General features: G+C 40.7%; 2 protein-coding genes across 3 annotated transcripts in view; one reads left to right on the plus strand and one right to left on the minus strand.

Annotated features, from left to right (window-relative positions):
* Positions 1 to 434: 434 nt before the first annotated feature.
* LOC146628653 (complement component C7-like) lies at positions 435 to 9667 on the minus strand. Its single transcript, XM_085359627.1, has 18 exons — positions 9370 to 9667; positions 9186 to 9238; positions 8917 to 8992; positions 7245 to 7386; positions 6986 to 7130; positions 6626 to 6764; positions 6166 to 6294; positions 5792 to 6035; positions 5575 to 5688; positions 5304 to 5470; positions 4221 to 4449; positions 3948 to 4119; positions 3599 to 3686; positions 3355 to 3487; positions 1402 to 1593; positions 1100 to 1196; positions 815 to 996; positions 435 to 707 (listed from the first exon to the last, which is right to left on the minus strand). The coding sequence occupies exons 1-18, from the start codon at positions 9433 to 9435 to the stop codon at positions 532 to 534; spliced, it is 2544 nt and encodes an 847-aa protein (XP_085215753.1). The 5' UTR covers positions 9436 to 9667; the 3' UTR covers positions 435 to 531.
* Positions 9668 to 13377: 3710 nt separating this feature from the next.
* Positions 13378 to 16709, plus strand: part of LOC146628654 (growth hormone receptor-like) — a 32053-nt gene continuing 28721 nt past the window's right edge. The window contains exon 1 of one of the 2 annotated variants that reach the window (XM_085359628.1): positions 13378 to 13641. The gene's annotated coding sequence lies outside the window, so the exon portion shown is untranslated. Of the gene's footprint in view, positions 13642 to 13684; positions 13824 to 16709 lie in introns of those variants that run through there. The other variant, XM_085359630.1, reaches the window with a different exon arrangement.

A 16709-nucleotide genomic window follows, 5' to 3' on the forward strand; every position in this document is an offset into this window, starting at 1 on the left:
ACAAAGGAGTGGCTCCGTAAGAAGCATTTGAAAGTCCTGGAGTGGCCTAGCCAGTCTCCAGACCTCAACCCCATAGAAAATCTGTGGCGGGAGTTGAAAGTCCGTGTTGCTCGGCGACAGCCCCAAAACATCACTGCTCTCGAGAAGATCTGCATGGAGGAATGGGCCAAAATACCAGCTACTGTGTGTGCAAACCTGGTAAAGACCTATAGTAAACGTTTGACCTCTGTTATTGCCAACAAAGGTTATGTTACAAAGTATTGAGTTGTATTTTTGTTATTGACCAAATACTTATTTTCCACCCTGATTTACGAATAAATTCTTTACAAATCCTACCATGTGGATTCATGGATTTTTTTTCACATTCTGTCTCTCACAGTTGAAGTGTACCTCTGGTGCAAATTACTGACCTCTGTCATCATTTTAGGTGGGGGAACTTGCACAATCGGTGGCTGACTAAATACTTTTTTGCCCCACTGTATGTACAATGTCAAAATTTTCAGAGAGAAAAAGCCAAAACCAGCATCTTTATTATTGGCAGGGATCAATACTGATCACGTTGACCTGCTCTCCAGCACATCGCCTGGCCCCCGCCTCACATTCAGTCGTGGTCACGTGAGTGCTGCCGTCACCGGAGCTAACGCAGAGTGGAGTAGAGTCTTTGGGGCATTCTGATGCATTCCTGCACACGCATTTCCTCTCTGCTTCTGCAGTTAAAAAGCACAATGGTTTTATACAGCATCCTGTCACATATACATCCTGTTTTTGGCTTTTATTGTGAGAAAAGAAAAGAAAAAGTCTTCTATAAAGACACCTTGACAGATTGTCCCCGGCTGGCAATCCTCGCAGGATGTAAACTTCTTCTCTGGCCACCGGCAGTCGCTGTCACTGGTTAACACGAAGTTCCGGCCCATACACCGCAGAGCTCCGAGCTTACAGACATCTAGCACCATATTATGGTTTGCACGAAGTGTGGCACACAGCTGCAGAGAAGTCCTAAAAGAAGATAATACACAGAAACGGAGAGAATTTGAATTAGGTTTTATAAATAGATGGAGCATTTCCAATGTGCTAAATACAGAAATGGACATCAGCTTACGTGCACTGATTCGGCATTTTACAGACACACTCGTTCTTTCCCAGAGTCTCCCATAGTTTACATGTTAGGCCAGAAGGAGGAGAGGGAGCTGTGGGGGCTGAGGAAAGCATACAAAAAGCAGGATTCAACCATATATTAAAGCAGATATAACGTGACAAAAATTGACTGCACCTTACCAGCCCACCACCAAAATGCAGCCAGAAAAAGTTATTGAGAAGAAAATACTGAACATATAACAGCTAGAGAGACAGAAGTCACCCTTAGAGAGCAAAAAAAGAAGAGCAAGATGAAATGCATTTTACCTGCTGTACAATGAGCAACAGCAGGAGAAGGAGACCACTGCAGACTGGGAGTGCAGATGATCTCCGACACCTCTCTGTCAATCACCGAGCCCTCGGGGCAGGACAGGGACACACTGTCTCCAATCTCATAGGCTTGTTTGGTTGGTGTGGCTACAACTAAATTGTTGAGTGAGGGAATCCCACATGTGGAACCTGGAACAGGAGGACAAAGCTTTTGAGCATCAGGGAGTGAGAATTACAACAAAACTGAACTTCCAATACAGTTACTAACAATGGAAAAACTTAAAACATGGAGATCTTTAAGGTTTTACTCAGTTCTGGGACTTAATTTTACTCCATCTTACAAGGCTGTGTAGGGTTTATGATCATGCTGTGTGCCCTGTTCAGCAGGTTGCTATGTCCAAAATTCAAGTGGTTATAAAGCAGCAAGAGGGAGGTGGTAGAAATGAGGCGAAACCTGCTGGTTCCCACAAACTGTACAAAAAAGATGGGCATCGCCACCAAAGACATCACCCGTTGAAGTTCTGCTATGAAGCATCCAACCATGGTTGAGGAGCATCTCTGACTGTTAGACTGTTCATATGCTAACAAGCACTCTCATGACCTGGATTATCCTCCTTTAGGGGCCCTAGAAATGATGATCATTTACAAAATTAACTTCAACTTTTATTCAGTAAGACCTGAAAATAGCAACTGAGTCCATGCAGTCATTAAAAAAATGTTTCTTTTTGCAACCGGAGGAGTCGCCCTCTGCTGGCATTACAAAACAATGCAGGCTTCAGACTGTTCATTAATGTTGACAGCAATATCCAAAATGTAATTCAATTATCAAAGTCTTATTTGAATGATTACCCTCATTACAGATGAGAGAGTGAGAAAAAGAAAGAGACTTGGGTGAGCTACAACTTTTCTCAACAGAAACCACCTCAACCTGTCTTATGTTATGTTCTGTAGGTTTTTTACTTTCAGTGGAAGTAACTGCATTAAGTGACTTCATCCTCACTTTGAACGCCCTTACTCCCAATCTGAGGCTTCAGGTGTACATGATCCCCGTGTCAAAAAACACGGCACCCACAGCAGAATAGAAAACAACAAAATGTAAGGAAAGTTTCTTCAATCTCTTCTGAGCAACATTTGATTCAGGACGAGCTGCTCAGATTTCACAGATATGGGTCAGCGTGAAATGGGCTGCTGCAATAGGACAGATCTGCTGACTGTCTTTTAGAAAAGAAAACACATCTGGTCGTATATTTGTTTTGATAACTGACAAAAACACCTAAGAAAACAATTCTCACAGTCAGGATGGACAAGTTGTTGAAGTGAGTGGACCCAGGCCCCTTTGAACCACGCACAACACCAATAATTTCTGACTCTTTTATCATCTAATCAGACAGCAGGAAATTTTTATCCGAAGAAAATATCGTGGTGTCTCAACCAACAGATAAGGCAAAGTTTTGACTTGGAAATCACCTCTGCATTACCTCAGTAAGTAACAAAGCTGGCTGTAGCCATCCAGTTCCCTCTTTTGCTGCACAAACCTAATGCAACCTGCCTAATTGTGACTATTGAAATAAATTTAAGATGACTGCAAAAAGAAGCCTCAAAGCTCCAGAAATCTCTGAACAGGAGCACAAAATGCTCATGTGCAAAGGTGTCAAGTAATGAAGTACAAATACATTGTTGCTGTACTTAAATAGAGTTGTCACTTTACATTTTTGCCACCTCTGCTCATGTGAAGGAATCCGTTCATACATACTGAAGAATTCTCTCTGGACCAAAGTACTCATAAAACACCACATGGCACACAAAAAAATTACTCCATGACTCCAGACCCCTGAGTCCTGGCTTCTTAGCCAGTGGCTATATTCACACAGCAGTTTCTGGGATAACCTGATAGCAAAAGAAAAAATTATACACACACACACAAAAAAATAAATAAATCACAAAACGTACTTTTACAAACCCTCGGTCCTGTAGTCCACTTCTGGTTTTCAGCACATGTTGCTACTGCATTTCCACTGAGGTAATACCAGTCCACGCAGGAGTACTCCACCGTGTTTCCAACCAGGTAAAAATCTCTGGGATTCTAGAAAAAAATGACAGGAAAGCTCAATCATCCTCAGCCTGATGGACTTAAAGAAGATTCTCAGTCCCAAACACCAGAGGTTCAGTAGCCTCAACAGCTGCTTAGCCTCACCTGAACAAATCCATTCCTGAGGTTTGGAGGAGGCCCACAGGTTTTTGGTGGAGTTACAGAAAGACTGAAGCACTGGGGCTCCATCATCCTGAACGCAAACAGTTTGCAGTTAGATGACTCTGATACTCCTAAATGAATGTCACTGGAGTGGATTAGTTTGCAATATCAAAATCACAACTTGTGGATCCAAATCATTAAGGACATTGCAAATAACCTTTAAAACCTTGAGATTGAAATGAATGAAAACTTTTGGTTTTGCTTTTTAAACTGTTTTATTTCATTTATTTATTTCCATTATATTGATTAAGTTACATTTACCAGACTAATACTTAAATAAAATGATTCTTACTGTAAATATTGGATGTCTGGGTCATCACAGGGCTTCTGTTCCACCTGCAGTCCCGTGCAATGTTGACCACCTCTGCTGGGGGCGGGGTTATTGCAGCTTCGGGTTCTTGACCTTTGGCCTCCAGAGCATGAGCCCCAGGAAGACCAGCAGCTCCAGCTGCCGTGGATCACCCCTGAAGAAAATCAGGAGAGCTTCAGTTTCCAGTTCTGTCTTGTTAGGAAAGGAGTTTGGATGGCACAAGTTCTGACCCCTCTGGGTTTTATGGCTGGTTACCTGGTTGTTCTCCAATCACAGCTCCGTTCTCGCATGCTCGTCCTGAGGTTCCCAGGCGGCAGACACAGCGACATTCGGAGCCCGTCAGCAGTGGCTGACCGTTGTTCTGACACGGCCGGCAGTGACAGGGATGCTCCTCCGCCAGGTACTCCTCTGTGGCCCTTTTCAGGTGGAGCTTCTTCAGTCCTGCACACTGCACTTCCTTAACCAGCTCATACAGAGGGCGCAGCTGAAAAAAACCCAACACATTTAAAACAAATACACATAATCCTTCATCAAGGAAGGTTATTTATTATGAAAAGAAACCAAATTATATCTTCTTAAGTGCAAATGCATAGCTTGCAGAAGCCAAGCCTAAACTCTAAACAACATTTATAAAGGCAACTCTGCAAAAGATCACATCTCACTTCACTGAATCCAAACTCTAATTTTTCCCTTCCTGTGAGTCTGTTTGAGTTTCTGCCCAAACCAAAGAGTCACTTTATTTTTTTTGCCTATCCTGTTGGTCCACTTGATTGATCTTTATTATTGTTATTATTTATTTATCTATCATATTTTAAGTTATTAAAGAATGGACAGATATGGATGGGGGATGGAAAGGAAGAAAGCAAGAAAGGTGGGAAAGAAAAATAGAGGGGAAGAGGGACAGTGAGAGAAGACACTAAAAAAATCCTCTCGATCACCTGATGAAAGAAAACAGAAAAAGAAAACAAGCAAAAAAGAGAACAACACAATAGGGAGACCACAGCAACAACCTAGATAAGTAGAGTAACAGAGTTTCTGAGCAGCATGCAAGACCGACAGCACATGGTATGCTTTGAGGCAGCAGCCAAGGAAGATATAGTGTGTGTCTATGAGCGCCTGCGTGCACACCTGTGTTTTCAAAAGGTTTCTCCATGTAACTATCTGCTAGAAGCTGTGGAGAACCATAGCCCTGCCCCCGAGGGCATGAAGCAGGCACGAGTATGGTGAGGGCAGATAGGCCCCCACACCTGGAGGGGCCTGAGAAACAGTCACTTAACCAGGATGAAGCAGACAATAGAAAGAAAGCAAATAGATGTTTCACTCTTTTCACTGTTATACCTTCTGGTTTATGACTTCAGGGAAGTCTTTGACAGATGAAGCCCAGTTATCGTAAACTTCTCCATTAGCTTCTGGGTTTTCCAGATCCAGAACACTCAGAGCACCAATGAGTCCTATATCTCCTCCGAACACATTGACCTTAATGGGCATCTTGTTAACACTGCTTCCTGTAGAAAGTAAGCGGAGGTTAAATCATTTATTTGGTTTCTTTGACCCTCTATGGGCCACTGTGTATGGTTCAAAAGTCTTGATATAAAAACCTTTCACCCACCGTGGCTGCTTGATACAGATTTTGTCAGTTTTTCACAGACTGTTTTGACTTTTTTCCTGAAGAAACGGCGCTTAACTTTCCTCCAACACCTCTGGTAATCTATATCTGTCGTACCTTTACAGAAAACAAGCCAGGATCAAACAGATTATCTCTAACGTGTGTGCATTATTTTAAATTGACTAAAATGCCTGGTGTCATTAATACCAAATATTCTTACTGGTAGATGCGAGTGCCTGACGGTCTAACTCCAACAAGGCTTGGTATTCGCCTCCAAGTGAGCCCTCGGAAAGGTAGTGTGTGCCATACTTCTGGAGCACCTGATGGTAGGCCGAGTAGTCATATGTGAGGGGCAGCAAGGACAAGGCCTTCCAGAAGCCTTCGGCCAGAGTCAGATACTGGGGGGCAGAGTTTTGAAACTGGGCCAGCTCCACTTTATTCTTCAGGATTATAAGTCGGTAGGCCTGGACAACAGATGTGGAAGGAAAAACTTGAGCAAGATGCTGACAGAGCCGACTGATCTGAGCCTAGGTACAGTTTGTTAATCTCATTGGAATTAAAAAAAAGACATAAACTGTATTTGTGTATACACACCTTGTTGTTAGTAACCTCCTTGTGAAACGTGCGCCGGTCGTGCACCAGAAAGGCGTTGCTCTGGATGTGCTGCATGTAGGACCAAGAGCTCTCGTAGGATTCGTCGCTCTCGTCATTGTCTACTGTCACCTGCAGCACAAACATCAGAGTTCAGCATTTTCTAAAATCGGACGGCAGCTTGTCACATCAGCTCCGTGTTGTTCAGGCTGTCAGTCAGCTCACAACTCAACAACTGCAGGCAATTTTCTGCAAACATTTATTATCCAACAGTTGGACAAATCAAACAGAGTTTTCCTCAAAAGACCATCATCCAAAGCAAATTTGTCACTTTGAGTGAACTTTTACCTGCAACTACTTGATGTCAAATTGAGCATTCTTTTATTATCTTACTGGGTTATTCATAGGAGTCAGCTCACCAACTTTATTTTGCATGAAAACTACAGGTTCCTGTTTGACTCACCTCAAAGTTATATCTGAGGATGTTGTGTGGCAGTCTGTACAAGACTTTATGGTCACCGCTGAACACCTTCCTACACTGCCCTCCAAAGCTTCGAGTGTTGATCACACCTGCTCTCAGTTTCCCTGTTAGCACATCGTACCTGCACAACACACACACACACACACACACACATCAGTTTTACACCAAACTGCAGCCTCAAAGGCTAGCATGGAGACAAATTGTTGAGTCCAAAACTTAGAGGAGAACCCACTGAGGTTATGCAGTCTATATTCTAGACACATAAGTTAAATATTCTCCTTCCCAAAAATCATATTCTGATCTGCAGTCACATTCCTGGTGTTGGGAGCTGTAGCTACTTACCCTCGACCTGTGAAGTCAGAGTTTGGAGGTGTTTTGTCGAGGTCACACGTGGCCAGGCTGTTGTCTTCGCCGCAGTTTCGCTCGTCCAGCCCGTCCTCACAGTCCTGGTCTCCATTACACACTAGAGACTGGCTGATACACTGACCTGCATGATGGTTTCAGTAAAGAGGTTTATCCACAGATTGCAAAAAAAACCCCAAAAAATGCTGTAGAAGGAATTTTAATTATTTGCGATATTTTTGTTTACACTGCAATTTACCAGAGTTGCAGCGAAACCTGTCTCCACAGCCTGCTTCCAGTGGACATCTTTTCTGTGGGACACATGTTTGTGTTTGAGTGGCCTCTCCTGAGCACGGCACACCGCCAAACTGGGCAAACACTTCCACGTGTCGAGTTCGTACCTGTAAAAAAAGTGATTAAAAACATGAATAGTCTTTTTGCACGCTAATACTGCTAGTGCACCCTATGTAAGCTCGCTTATTGGCATGGTCACATGCACTATTGAAGCTCAATTGCCTACAATTGTTGTTTATCAATACACTGCTTTGAAACCCACTTCCACCCCAGTTCTTCCTTTTAGCTAGTATCTGACTTCATAAATATCCAATCCTTGGTCACTCACTCCTGCTCTGTTTGGTGATGACCTTGCTTCTGCTAAGATAGAAACATTACTTCTCCTTTGACTGCAGTGGCTCTGACTAAACTGTAGGCATGCAAGTGTAATGAATAGATGGAGCGCTCTCACTGTGTTTCCTCTCACAGTCCTGAGGCCTTTCGTTTCTGTTGGCCTGAGGATTACACAAAGTGCAAATCAGAGTCTTCGTAATGGACTTGGGGGATCAGGCATCACTGAATGTGTGACTGCTGTGTAAACAATTTGTGTGTGCACTATATTCATTATGTCACAGCAAAGGGACAAACTGTGCAGAAATAATGCACATCTCGGGACAAAACACTGATCTTTAAAACATTATACTATAAGGATTGGCTTTAAAGTGAAGATCAGAAAGTGAAGATCAGAAGAGACAGAACAAAAAAAAACCAAACTTGTGGGGTGATCTTTGCCTATGCCTCAAACATTTTTTTGCATTATGTAACAGTTTGTTTAAACTAGGGGTCAGGCAGGCAAGCCAAAACTAAAGTTTGTTTTTAAGTTCCTAAAGATATTATTCAAAAAGTAGGGCCAAATTACCCATACAGCAAGATGCATGTGTAAAAATTAGATTTCGCTTCTAGTTCTCAAAGTAAAGCTAAAGTGGAAGTGCCATAAAGCTGCATCTTTCTAAAGGCCTGCAGGGGGCGACTCTGGCATCTTTTGTTGTCTAGAAATCTACGTGAAGAAAAAGGCCTAGGCTGTAAAAAGTTTCTGTATGATCTCAATAACTAGTTTTAGGCTCTATTTAATACAACATGACACTAATATTTTAAATTATCACTCCATTTAAAGCTCCTCTTCAGTAATAAGTGCTGTATAATTGCTACTCTTCAGAGTACGGAAGAGCAACTGCTGTTCGACATTTACACACGTCTTATTTCTGACTCCATTTTTGTTTATAACTGTTTCTGGCATGTGTGATTGTCAGCTTCCCCAGTCAAGTCTGGGGCTGTAGCTTTTCTCCCTCCATGCAGTGCCAATTTCAAAATTGCAGTTTGGCGTTCAGTTTGAGGTTTCACAACAGGACTTCTCAAATCAGTAGTTGATTTGAGATCCCATCTTTTATATACAGTCTATGGGTTTAGAGCTGTTTTAGGACTGGAGAGTTGATTCCGAGGCACTCCTTGTGCTTAAGTGTCCTTGAGCAGGAGTAGAAACACAATTACTCGTTAGAATTTACAGTGCCTCAGGCTAAAAGGCACTCTATTTACGTGCAAAGCTTTTAGCTACATGTCTCTGCTGCATGTAAGTGAATGCTGAAGCAGTTCCAATGTACCTTTGTACTTGTGCAGCCATCACACTCAGACCAGTCTCCATAAGGCCCCCATCTGCAGTTTACAGGCTGCTGACAACTGGGGATGAGGATGGGACAGTGTATTCATTGCAAAACAGTTATGTTATATTATATTATTTAAAATGAACAGATAGTAGAAAAACCTTTGATAATGAAAAAAAAAAATCTAAACTATGATTTTTGACAAACAGTGTACCAGAGATAAGTTTAACAGCCAACAGTGTCAAAGATTTCTGCATGTGTGCACCTACCAAACAGGAGAGATGAAGGCAAGTGACAACGCCAAAGCAGCAGCCAAATTCAGCTGTGAAAAAAATGCAGGGAAAGAGTTCATTTAATGTAAAAACTCCTCATTTAATAGTAGTTATGCTTGATTAGCCAAAAAAATACCTCCCAATTATTTTTAGATATAATCTAAATTTGATAAGTGCTTACCTTCATGATGTGCTCCTCAGAGTTCAGCCGTCTCCTCTGGACTAGCACAATAGCACTCAGGCTCATATAACCAGCTGGAGAGGGTTGGAGGAGGGTTGGTGGTTTTTACTCATTAGAGTTCAGGAATTCCCACACTGAAGAAACACCCACAATTCATAAGCCGTGAACAGAGACTTGGCGTTCTTTTCCACTGCTTCCATTTCTCCACCAAACTTTGTGTCACTGTGTGTCTATTTCCAGTAAAAATATGTGATAATCCTGTTTGCCTTGGGAACAACAAGAACGGTGTGCTGTTTTTTTGTCCTTTTTTCATTGTAGGAGAAAAGCAGCAGCTACGTCACAGCTGTTTATCCTGGATAAGGCTTCCATAAGCTGAGTCAGCGTGATTTAGCCAAAGGTCACATAGACTCACATTTGAAAACATTCGATTTTTTTGTTGCACAATTCATGTAGAAAAGTCCCAGGTATTAAATACTGGCATAAGTCCAGATGCCTTCATTTCAAGTACTTAAAACTCCCGTCAGAGGTAGAACTTATACAGGCAGACTGGATTATAGCCCAGCAGTGGTCTGTCATTATGCAACAAATAGCTGCAAGAAATAGTTCAAGTCTTAGGAATTAACCAGGATTTTTACATTAATTGGTGCTAAAATGACGAAGTTGCCCTTCGGTGGTCTAAACATAATGTGTAAGGCATGATTGAGAAAGCAGAAAATCTTTCACCTGGTGTGTAAAATCAGTAGATCAAGAAGATATTATGTGTGAAACTAAAAAAATAGAAAAGAAAGATCACACCCAAAAAATGTAAAAGTTTGCTAATGATGTTTAAAAGCACAGTAGCCTCTATTTTTGTCAGCCTGATGGAGCATAATAATAGAAGCTGTAGTTCTATTGTGTTTCTGCCTGTGTGCACACTTGGTCCTCTAGAGGGCACTGGTTACCACTGTGACAGTATCACAAGCCTGTGCTGTAGTGGTGCTTGATGGATGCTCAGGACACAGGACTATAAATTCTTGCTCATGTCTTTTTTTTTCTTTTTTTTTTGTGAAGTGTTGTCGTTCGGGTGATTAGTATTTTGAATAATAATATAACTCTAGCATCAAATGTGCTAGAGCATTTGCTCTTACTATTTTTTACATACTATACTGCTGAGTGACTGTCTGCTCCTCGTCAAATACATTTCATTGCAATGTTGACCCTGTGCTAACTTGCATATGACAAATAAAAACTGAAACGGAAATGTCTTAGAAAGATTAACATGTTTTCTTTCCCTAAACCTTGCCAAAGTAACATGAATATATGGATTTTACACACATGATACATAAGTGAACACTCACACTTGTACAAACAGGATATTCACTATAGGCCACACAACACAGCACAGACTCATTTTGCACAGCAGACACACTCCACTTGAAGAACTACACATAGGAACCAGTTTCCCATGAGGCCTTTCAGGGGGTGACTTCCAGGTGAAATCCAGGTAACAGTTTAGTAAAATAAGAAGGCATGTATGCAACAATAAACAAAACAAAAAACTAGTATGGAGATAATTGTTAAATATTTTGGGGACGTCTTTATTGAACCTCTGTAAGTTATGCCAAATACATCTTCTTCTTCTTTCGGCAGTTCCATTTAGCGGTCACCACAGCAAATCCTCTTCCTTCACCTCACTCTCTTCTTGCATCTTCCTTTGCCACACCAACCCTCTGCACGTCCTCCTTCGCCACATCCATGAACCTCCTCTGCGGCCTTTCCCTTTTCCTCCTGAATATATCCACCACCCTTCCCCTGCACATGTCTAAACCATCTCTATTGGAATAAATTCAGGATTCTTACTTTAAAATACATCAACATATGAAAAAAAGTCAACCTATTTAATGCATCTTGGTAAAGATTCAACCACATCTGCTCTTCATCCGACCAAAAACAAAGCAGCTCCAAATCATGATGATACTGATGATAATAATTTTTATGAGATTCTTTGAGTTACTGTGACTGAACTGTAAGAGCAGTCTAAGTATATACCTGGTGAGAATTTCAACATATTAAATTAACAGGGTGTTCTGTGATTTTGTATCCTCTTCCCCTGAGAGTCTAATATCACTAACAGCAGGCTTCTTTTATAACCAGAACTTTTCACCTATATTGACTGAGTTTGCGTCCTATCTCAAATATCAAAACTGCAGAATATGTGTGTGTCTCTGTGTGTGCTATGAGATCCTATATGTTACCCTCAAACCACCCAGCATGTGGAGAGTGCTGGGTGGTTTGAGGGGTGGTCTGAGGACAGGGTCAAAAACAAGCTGTAGCTGACATATGATTGGGTAAGGACTCACATGTACTGCTGAATGGAAAAGCACTGAAATGTGACTCCACAGGCTGGGAGGCATTCGCTCTGTTAGTCTACGTGTAGAGTCCAAGCTGAAGCTGAGCTTTTTTCAGCCATTTGTTAAGTTTCTCTCACAGTTTCTCTCAGCACCCACGGCAGCTACCAATTAGCTGTAAGAGCTTTATTAAAAAGGTTGACTAATGCACGTAATTATGTAAATATATGAAATTGTTCAGATGATACTGTGTTATCCATTTTTTTCCCAGAGCATTTTCAACATTGACAGAAAAATATTGACATTTTTTATAAAACAAATAAAGACAAATGCACATGACACACTTATGATTATTGCAAAGGACAAAAGGTGAGAGTGAAAAAATACAAGACTAAGAAAATACTAAAAGGTTTAGTTTTTTTGTAAATTTTGTAAATCAACAAGAAAAAATTGTTAAAATTGGAAGAAATAAGGCAAATGTTTTGGAAAAAAATTGGTATATTACTTACTCAAAAAAATAGAAATATATAGGGAAAAAATAAAGATCTAGCAAATTCACATGAAAAAATATGAATTTGGTCATATTCAGGAGACAAAAAGTGTCATATTTAGGAGAAATTGAGAAACACAAAAACAGCAAATTGAGAAAAAACGTGGCAATTTTTTGCATTTTGCAAGAAAAAATTGTCAATATTGTCAAATATTGACTAAATTGAATTAATGAGAACAAATGCAGATTTATTGTTAAATATGTGACAAAGTTATTAGAAAAACCTGAAAATTTCATGAGAAAAAAACTTTACAAGACAAAAGCTGCCAACAAGGCAAATTTGGGAAAAATAAATAGCAAATGTCCACTTCTCCTAAATTTCCCAGCATGTTCTTCTCTTGCCCTAACATATAGGATCTCAGTATTTGTGACACCAACTCAGTACATTTAGGCATGTAAAAATGGTCAAGAGGGGCAGGCTGTTGTGTGTATTTCAGAAACTACTGATCTAGTTTTCCCACACAACCATCTCTCGAATTTACAGAAAGGACACTGAGTAAGTGGCAGTTCTCTGGGTCACAAGTCCTTTTCTCTGGTAAAAAAAAAAAAAAAAAAAAGGTACTTGTTGATGACAGAGTTCACAGGAAAATGGCCACACTGCTTCAACCGCAAGACATCAGAAACTCAAATAACCCATCATTACAACCAAAGTGTGCAGACAAGCATCACATCTTATGCAAAACTTTGAGGCAGATGGGCTACAGGAGCAGAAGACCACACCAGGTGCCACTCTTGTCTGCTGTGAACAGGAAACTGAAGCTACAATCCACACAGGCTCACCAAAATAGATTTCTGCTGTGACATTTGGATGGAAGGCTCAGAATTTGGCATAAACAACATGGATCCCTGGATCATTTACCAGCACAGCCTACCTGATCGTTGCTAACCTTGCCCATCCCTTTATGAGCACAAAGGAGAACACACCATGTCTCAAACTGGTTTCATGGACATGAAAATGACTTCACTGTGCGTAAATGGCCTCCACAGTCACCACATCTAAATCCCACAGATCCATGAAGACAGACAGGAGCAAGGTGTACCTAATAAAGTGTCCGGTAAGCGCCTTCTCACTGTTTTCCTGCTGTTCTCAGACTCCACCGGTAGATGGCGCCACTCTTTGCTTCTCCACAGCGTAAACACATCACAGCTGCTGCCGACTGACACACAGCGAGGCGTTCTTCGACAGCGCTGCCAGCTCATCCCGCATTCTGTGAACAAATACAAAAATAAAAGTAACATAAAAACCATCACGGCTCGCAGCAGAGATAATCCGGAGGTCATTTTTTCCTGAGCGAAGTAGGAGTTTTAGTTTTTTTTTTCCTTCTTGCGTGCGTTCGCCTTTGCTACAGCTTTACCCAGGACAGCAGTGAGACCTCCAGGACCGAGCACACTGCGGTGAGTTACAGATGTGTGTTGTAACCCACGCGGATCTAAAAGCCACCAGTGGATCTGGGAATCCCACACGCAGTAGATTAAGCCTTGCTTGTGTTGTGTGTGATACTGTCAGAGCTTCTCGTTCACGTTTTCATGAGGTTAGCCTGAAGAGGGGAAAGGACACAACTCCGACTGTGTAAACAGTAAGGGTGCTGCCACCTGCTCATTACATTTGTTTAGAACTACTTTAATACTAATTTAATTTTTACTTTGGTTATTTATTATTATTACTTTGAGAAAATACTAATTAATCAATTAAGCTATGTAATGTTTCCAAGCAAAAATTCTCTAGTCATGTGGATTTCTTTTCATGTGTCTTTTCCTGAGGATTTTCTCCTTTCCTTCGTCTTAAATGAGTAAACTGAGCAATTTTGGGGTTTTAGATCTTTACGAAACCTAAAAGAAGTTTACTTTTTGGATTGTCACACAAAACAGAACTTGGGGGGGGGGGGGGGGGGGATTACATAAGAAGCACATATTAATCAATTCGTTGATTATTGGAAAAACAATTAAAAAATAATCAAATATTTGGCAATGACACTAAAAGTGAAATACTCCAAATGCCTCATGGATTTTAGGAACGTTACAAAGGGAAATAATTAACTCCTACACTATGATGAATTGCAGCGCTGCATTCCATGTTTAATATCTTCAGCTAACATGTAGTGAAAATATATTTTGATAATATGAAAGTTAGAAATGAGGGGTGACTCAAAACTTTGGCACAGCACTATGTGATTATATGACTCTGAATGCAAAGTGGCATTAGATGTATCTTGTTTGAATCAGCAATTTTTGAAAATGCATCTAGAACCTGTCTAGGCTCCTCTCGTGGCAACCTTAGGGGACTAGACATAATAGTTTAGAGACGTTCAAAAGTGTGCATTTAAGCTCCTATAATTAACGCTGCATGTCAGGACAAAATCCGTTAAAACCTGTGGCGAGGTGCTGATCAGGGAGAGGGTATGAAACCGTTTCTAAAGCTCTGAGGGTTCCTGTGAACACGTTGGCTTCAATAACTCAAAAACGAAAGATATTTAGGGCCACCAGTAGTAACTAGGGCCTCAAAATAGCCTGGGATGCCTCTACCACTCTAACAGAGCTTTAGCGGTCATCTGGAGTACTTGCTGTGCTAGAGGACTCTTGGATTTCCAGGAAGAAGATTCTCTAACTGAATGAGTCAAAAACTGAATCATCTGGGGAGAATGCTAAGAACTAAGGTTGACAATGTCTCTGTATTTTATCAGGAAAATAGGAAGTAGGTGCAGAGATTTATTGAAACATGCAAATGCAATTATTCTTGTAATTTCTTTATGTAGTTTTCAGGACTACTTCTCCGGGTCTCTCAAGGGACGTTCAAAGCTCTTTGCTCTGTTCCATTGTCTGCTATCTTTTCTATCCAGGTCTGCTTTTACTGCACTGGCAGTGTGTTTGAGACTGTCATGCTGAAAAATTAAGCATATCAGATGCCTTCCAGATGGAATCAGAATGGTAGATCAAAATCTTACTGTACTTCCTTCATTCATAATTTCCTAATCAACTTTAACAATATCCCCAACACCGCAAATTTAGCCCCAATCCATGACACAGCCTCTCTGAACTCCATGACAACAATTTGAACTATCAATTTTAAATATGGATTCATAAGACCTGTTGTCACTGTTTTTATTCCAGTTCTTGTATATTATGGCATACTTCAGTATTTTCTCCCTGTTTCCCTTGGAATGGCTTCTTGATAACCAACCTTACACTGAGACAATTTCTGAGAAGCTTCAGTGAACAGTAGATGGATTTGCTGAGGACACAGATGTATCTTTCAGGTCCTGTGTCAGGTCTTGCTGGAATTTTTCCTATTTCTTTACGGCTTGACTTTTAGATACTGTTTAAACAAACAAACAAATAAAACAAAATTCCTCTGAAAATGATCAGATACAAGGACTGCACTGAATGTGAGTGACATCCTGGAGAACTATTCCTCAGACCAGTTTGAAGAATTAGAAGAAAGTCTGGTTTTTAATGAATGGAGGGTGGTGCTGGAGATGATGTGCTGAGAAGAATGTCTTTCCAAAACATCTCGAAGCTGAAGGGAAAAACAGACTTCCATCAAATATTGAACTAAGAGGCTTTTCTTAATGAGAAAATTCTCTTCTTATTTGCAGGAATAAAATCTCATTTGAACGTGGCTGGATGTTTTGTGAAGTAACTGAGTGCAAAGCTTTAAAGTCTTAAACCTAAGGTGGAATTTCCCTGCCTGTCACGGTGTTAAGTTTCCTGTTTTCATCAAATCTGACAGCCCTGTCCTAGTTAAAAAAAAACAAAAAAAAAAAAACCCCAATGCAGTCTCACCCAAAAGATATTTTACTGTTTTGTTTTCATTTTTTTTAAGGTCCTGAAATGTTTAAACTGAGAAAATGCATAATTTCAAGACAAGTATGAGTAGTTTTAAAAGGGCTGGAAAATGGAGTTAAAGCTGTGCTTACAAATTGTGAAACAGTTTTAGTTCCTCAGTATAAAATGACCAAGGGTTTAATATCTCATCATCCACATTGCATGATGCCATTAAAAGATCTGGAGAAATCTCTGTGTGCAAGCGCCAAGACTGAAAATCAGTATTGGATACTGTGATCTATAGTCCCACAGACAGCACTGCATTAAAAATAGGCATGATTCTGAAACCACTGTCTGTGAGCACAGGTCACTGTGTCATCCACAAATGCAGGTTAATGCATTTGTTCATGCAAAGAGGTAAACATGATCCAGAAACACTGCCATCTTCTCTCGTCCAAAGCTCATTTAAACTGGACTGAGGTAAAGTAGAAAACTGTTCTGTGGTCAGACAAACTGAAATCTCAAATTCTTTTTGGAAAACATCCTCTGGGATCATCTGGCTTTTTATCAGCACTCACTTTAAAAGCCTGCATCTCTGATGGTTTGGGGCTGCATTATTGTCAGTAGGCACCACCATCAATGCTTTAGAGCAACAATGCTCTCATTCAGATGATGTCTTTTTCAAGGAAGGCTTTGCATAT

This window comes from Diplotaxodon limnothrissa, linkage group LG7, assembly GCF_057381915.1.
Source record: "Diplotaxodon limnothrissa isolate DT_005_m linkage group LG7, D_limnothrissa_male_GT1.1, whole genome shotgun sequence".
NCBI lineage: Eukaryota > Metazoa > Chordata > Actinopteri > Cichliformes > Cichlidae > Diplotaxodon > Diplotaxodon limnothrissa.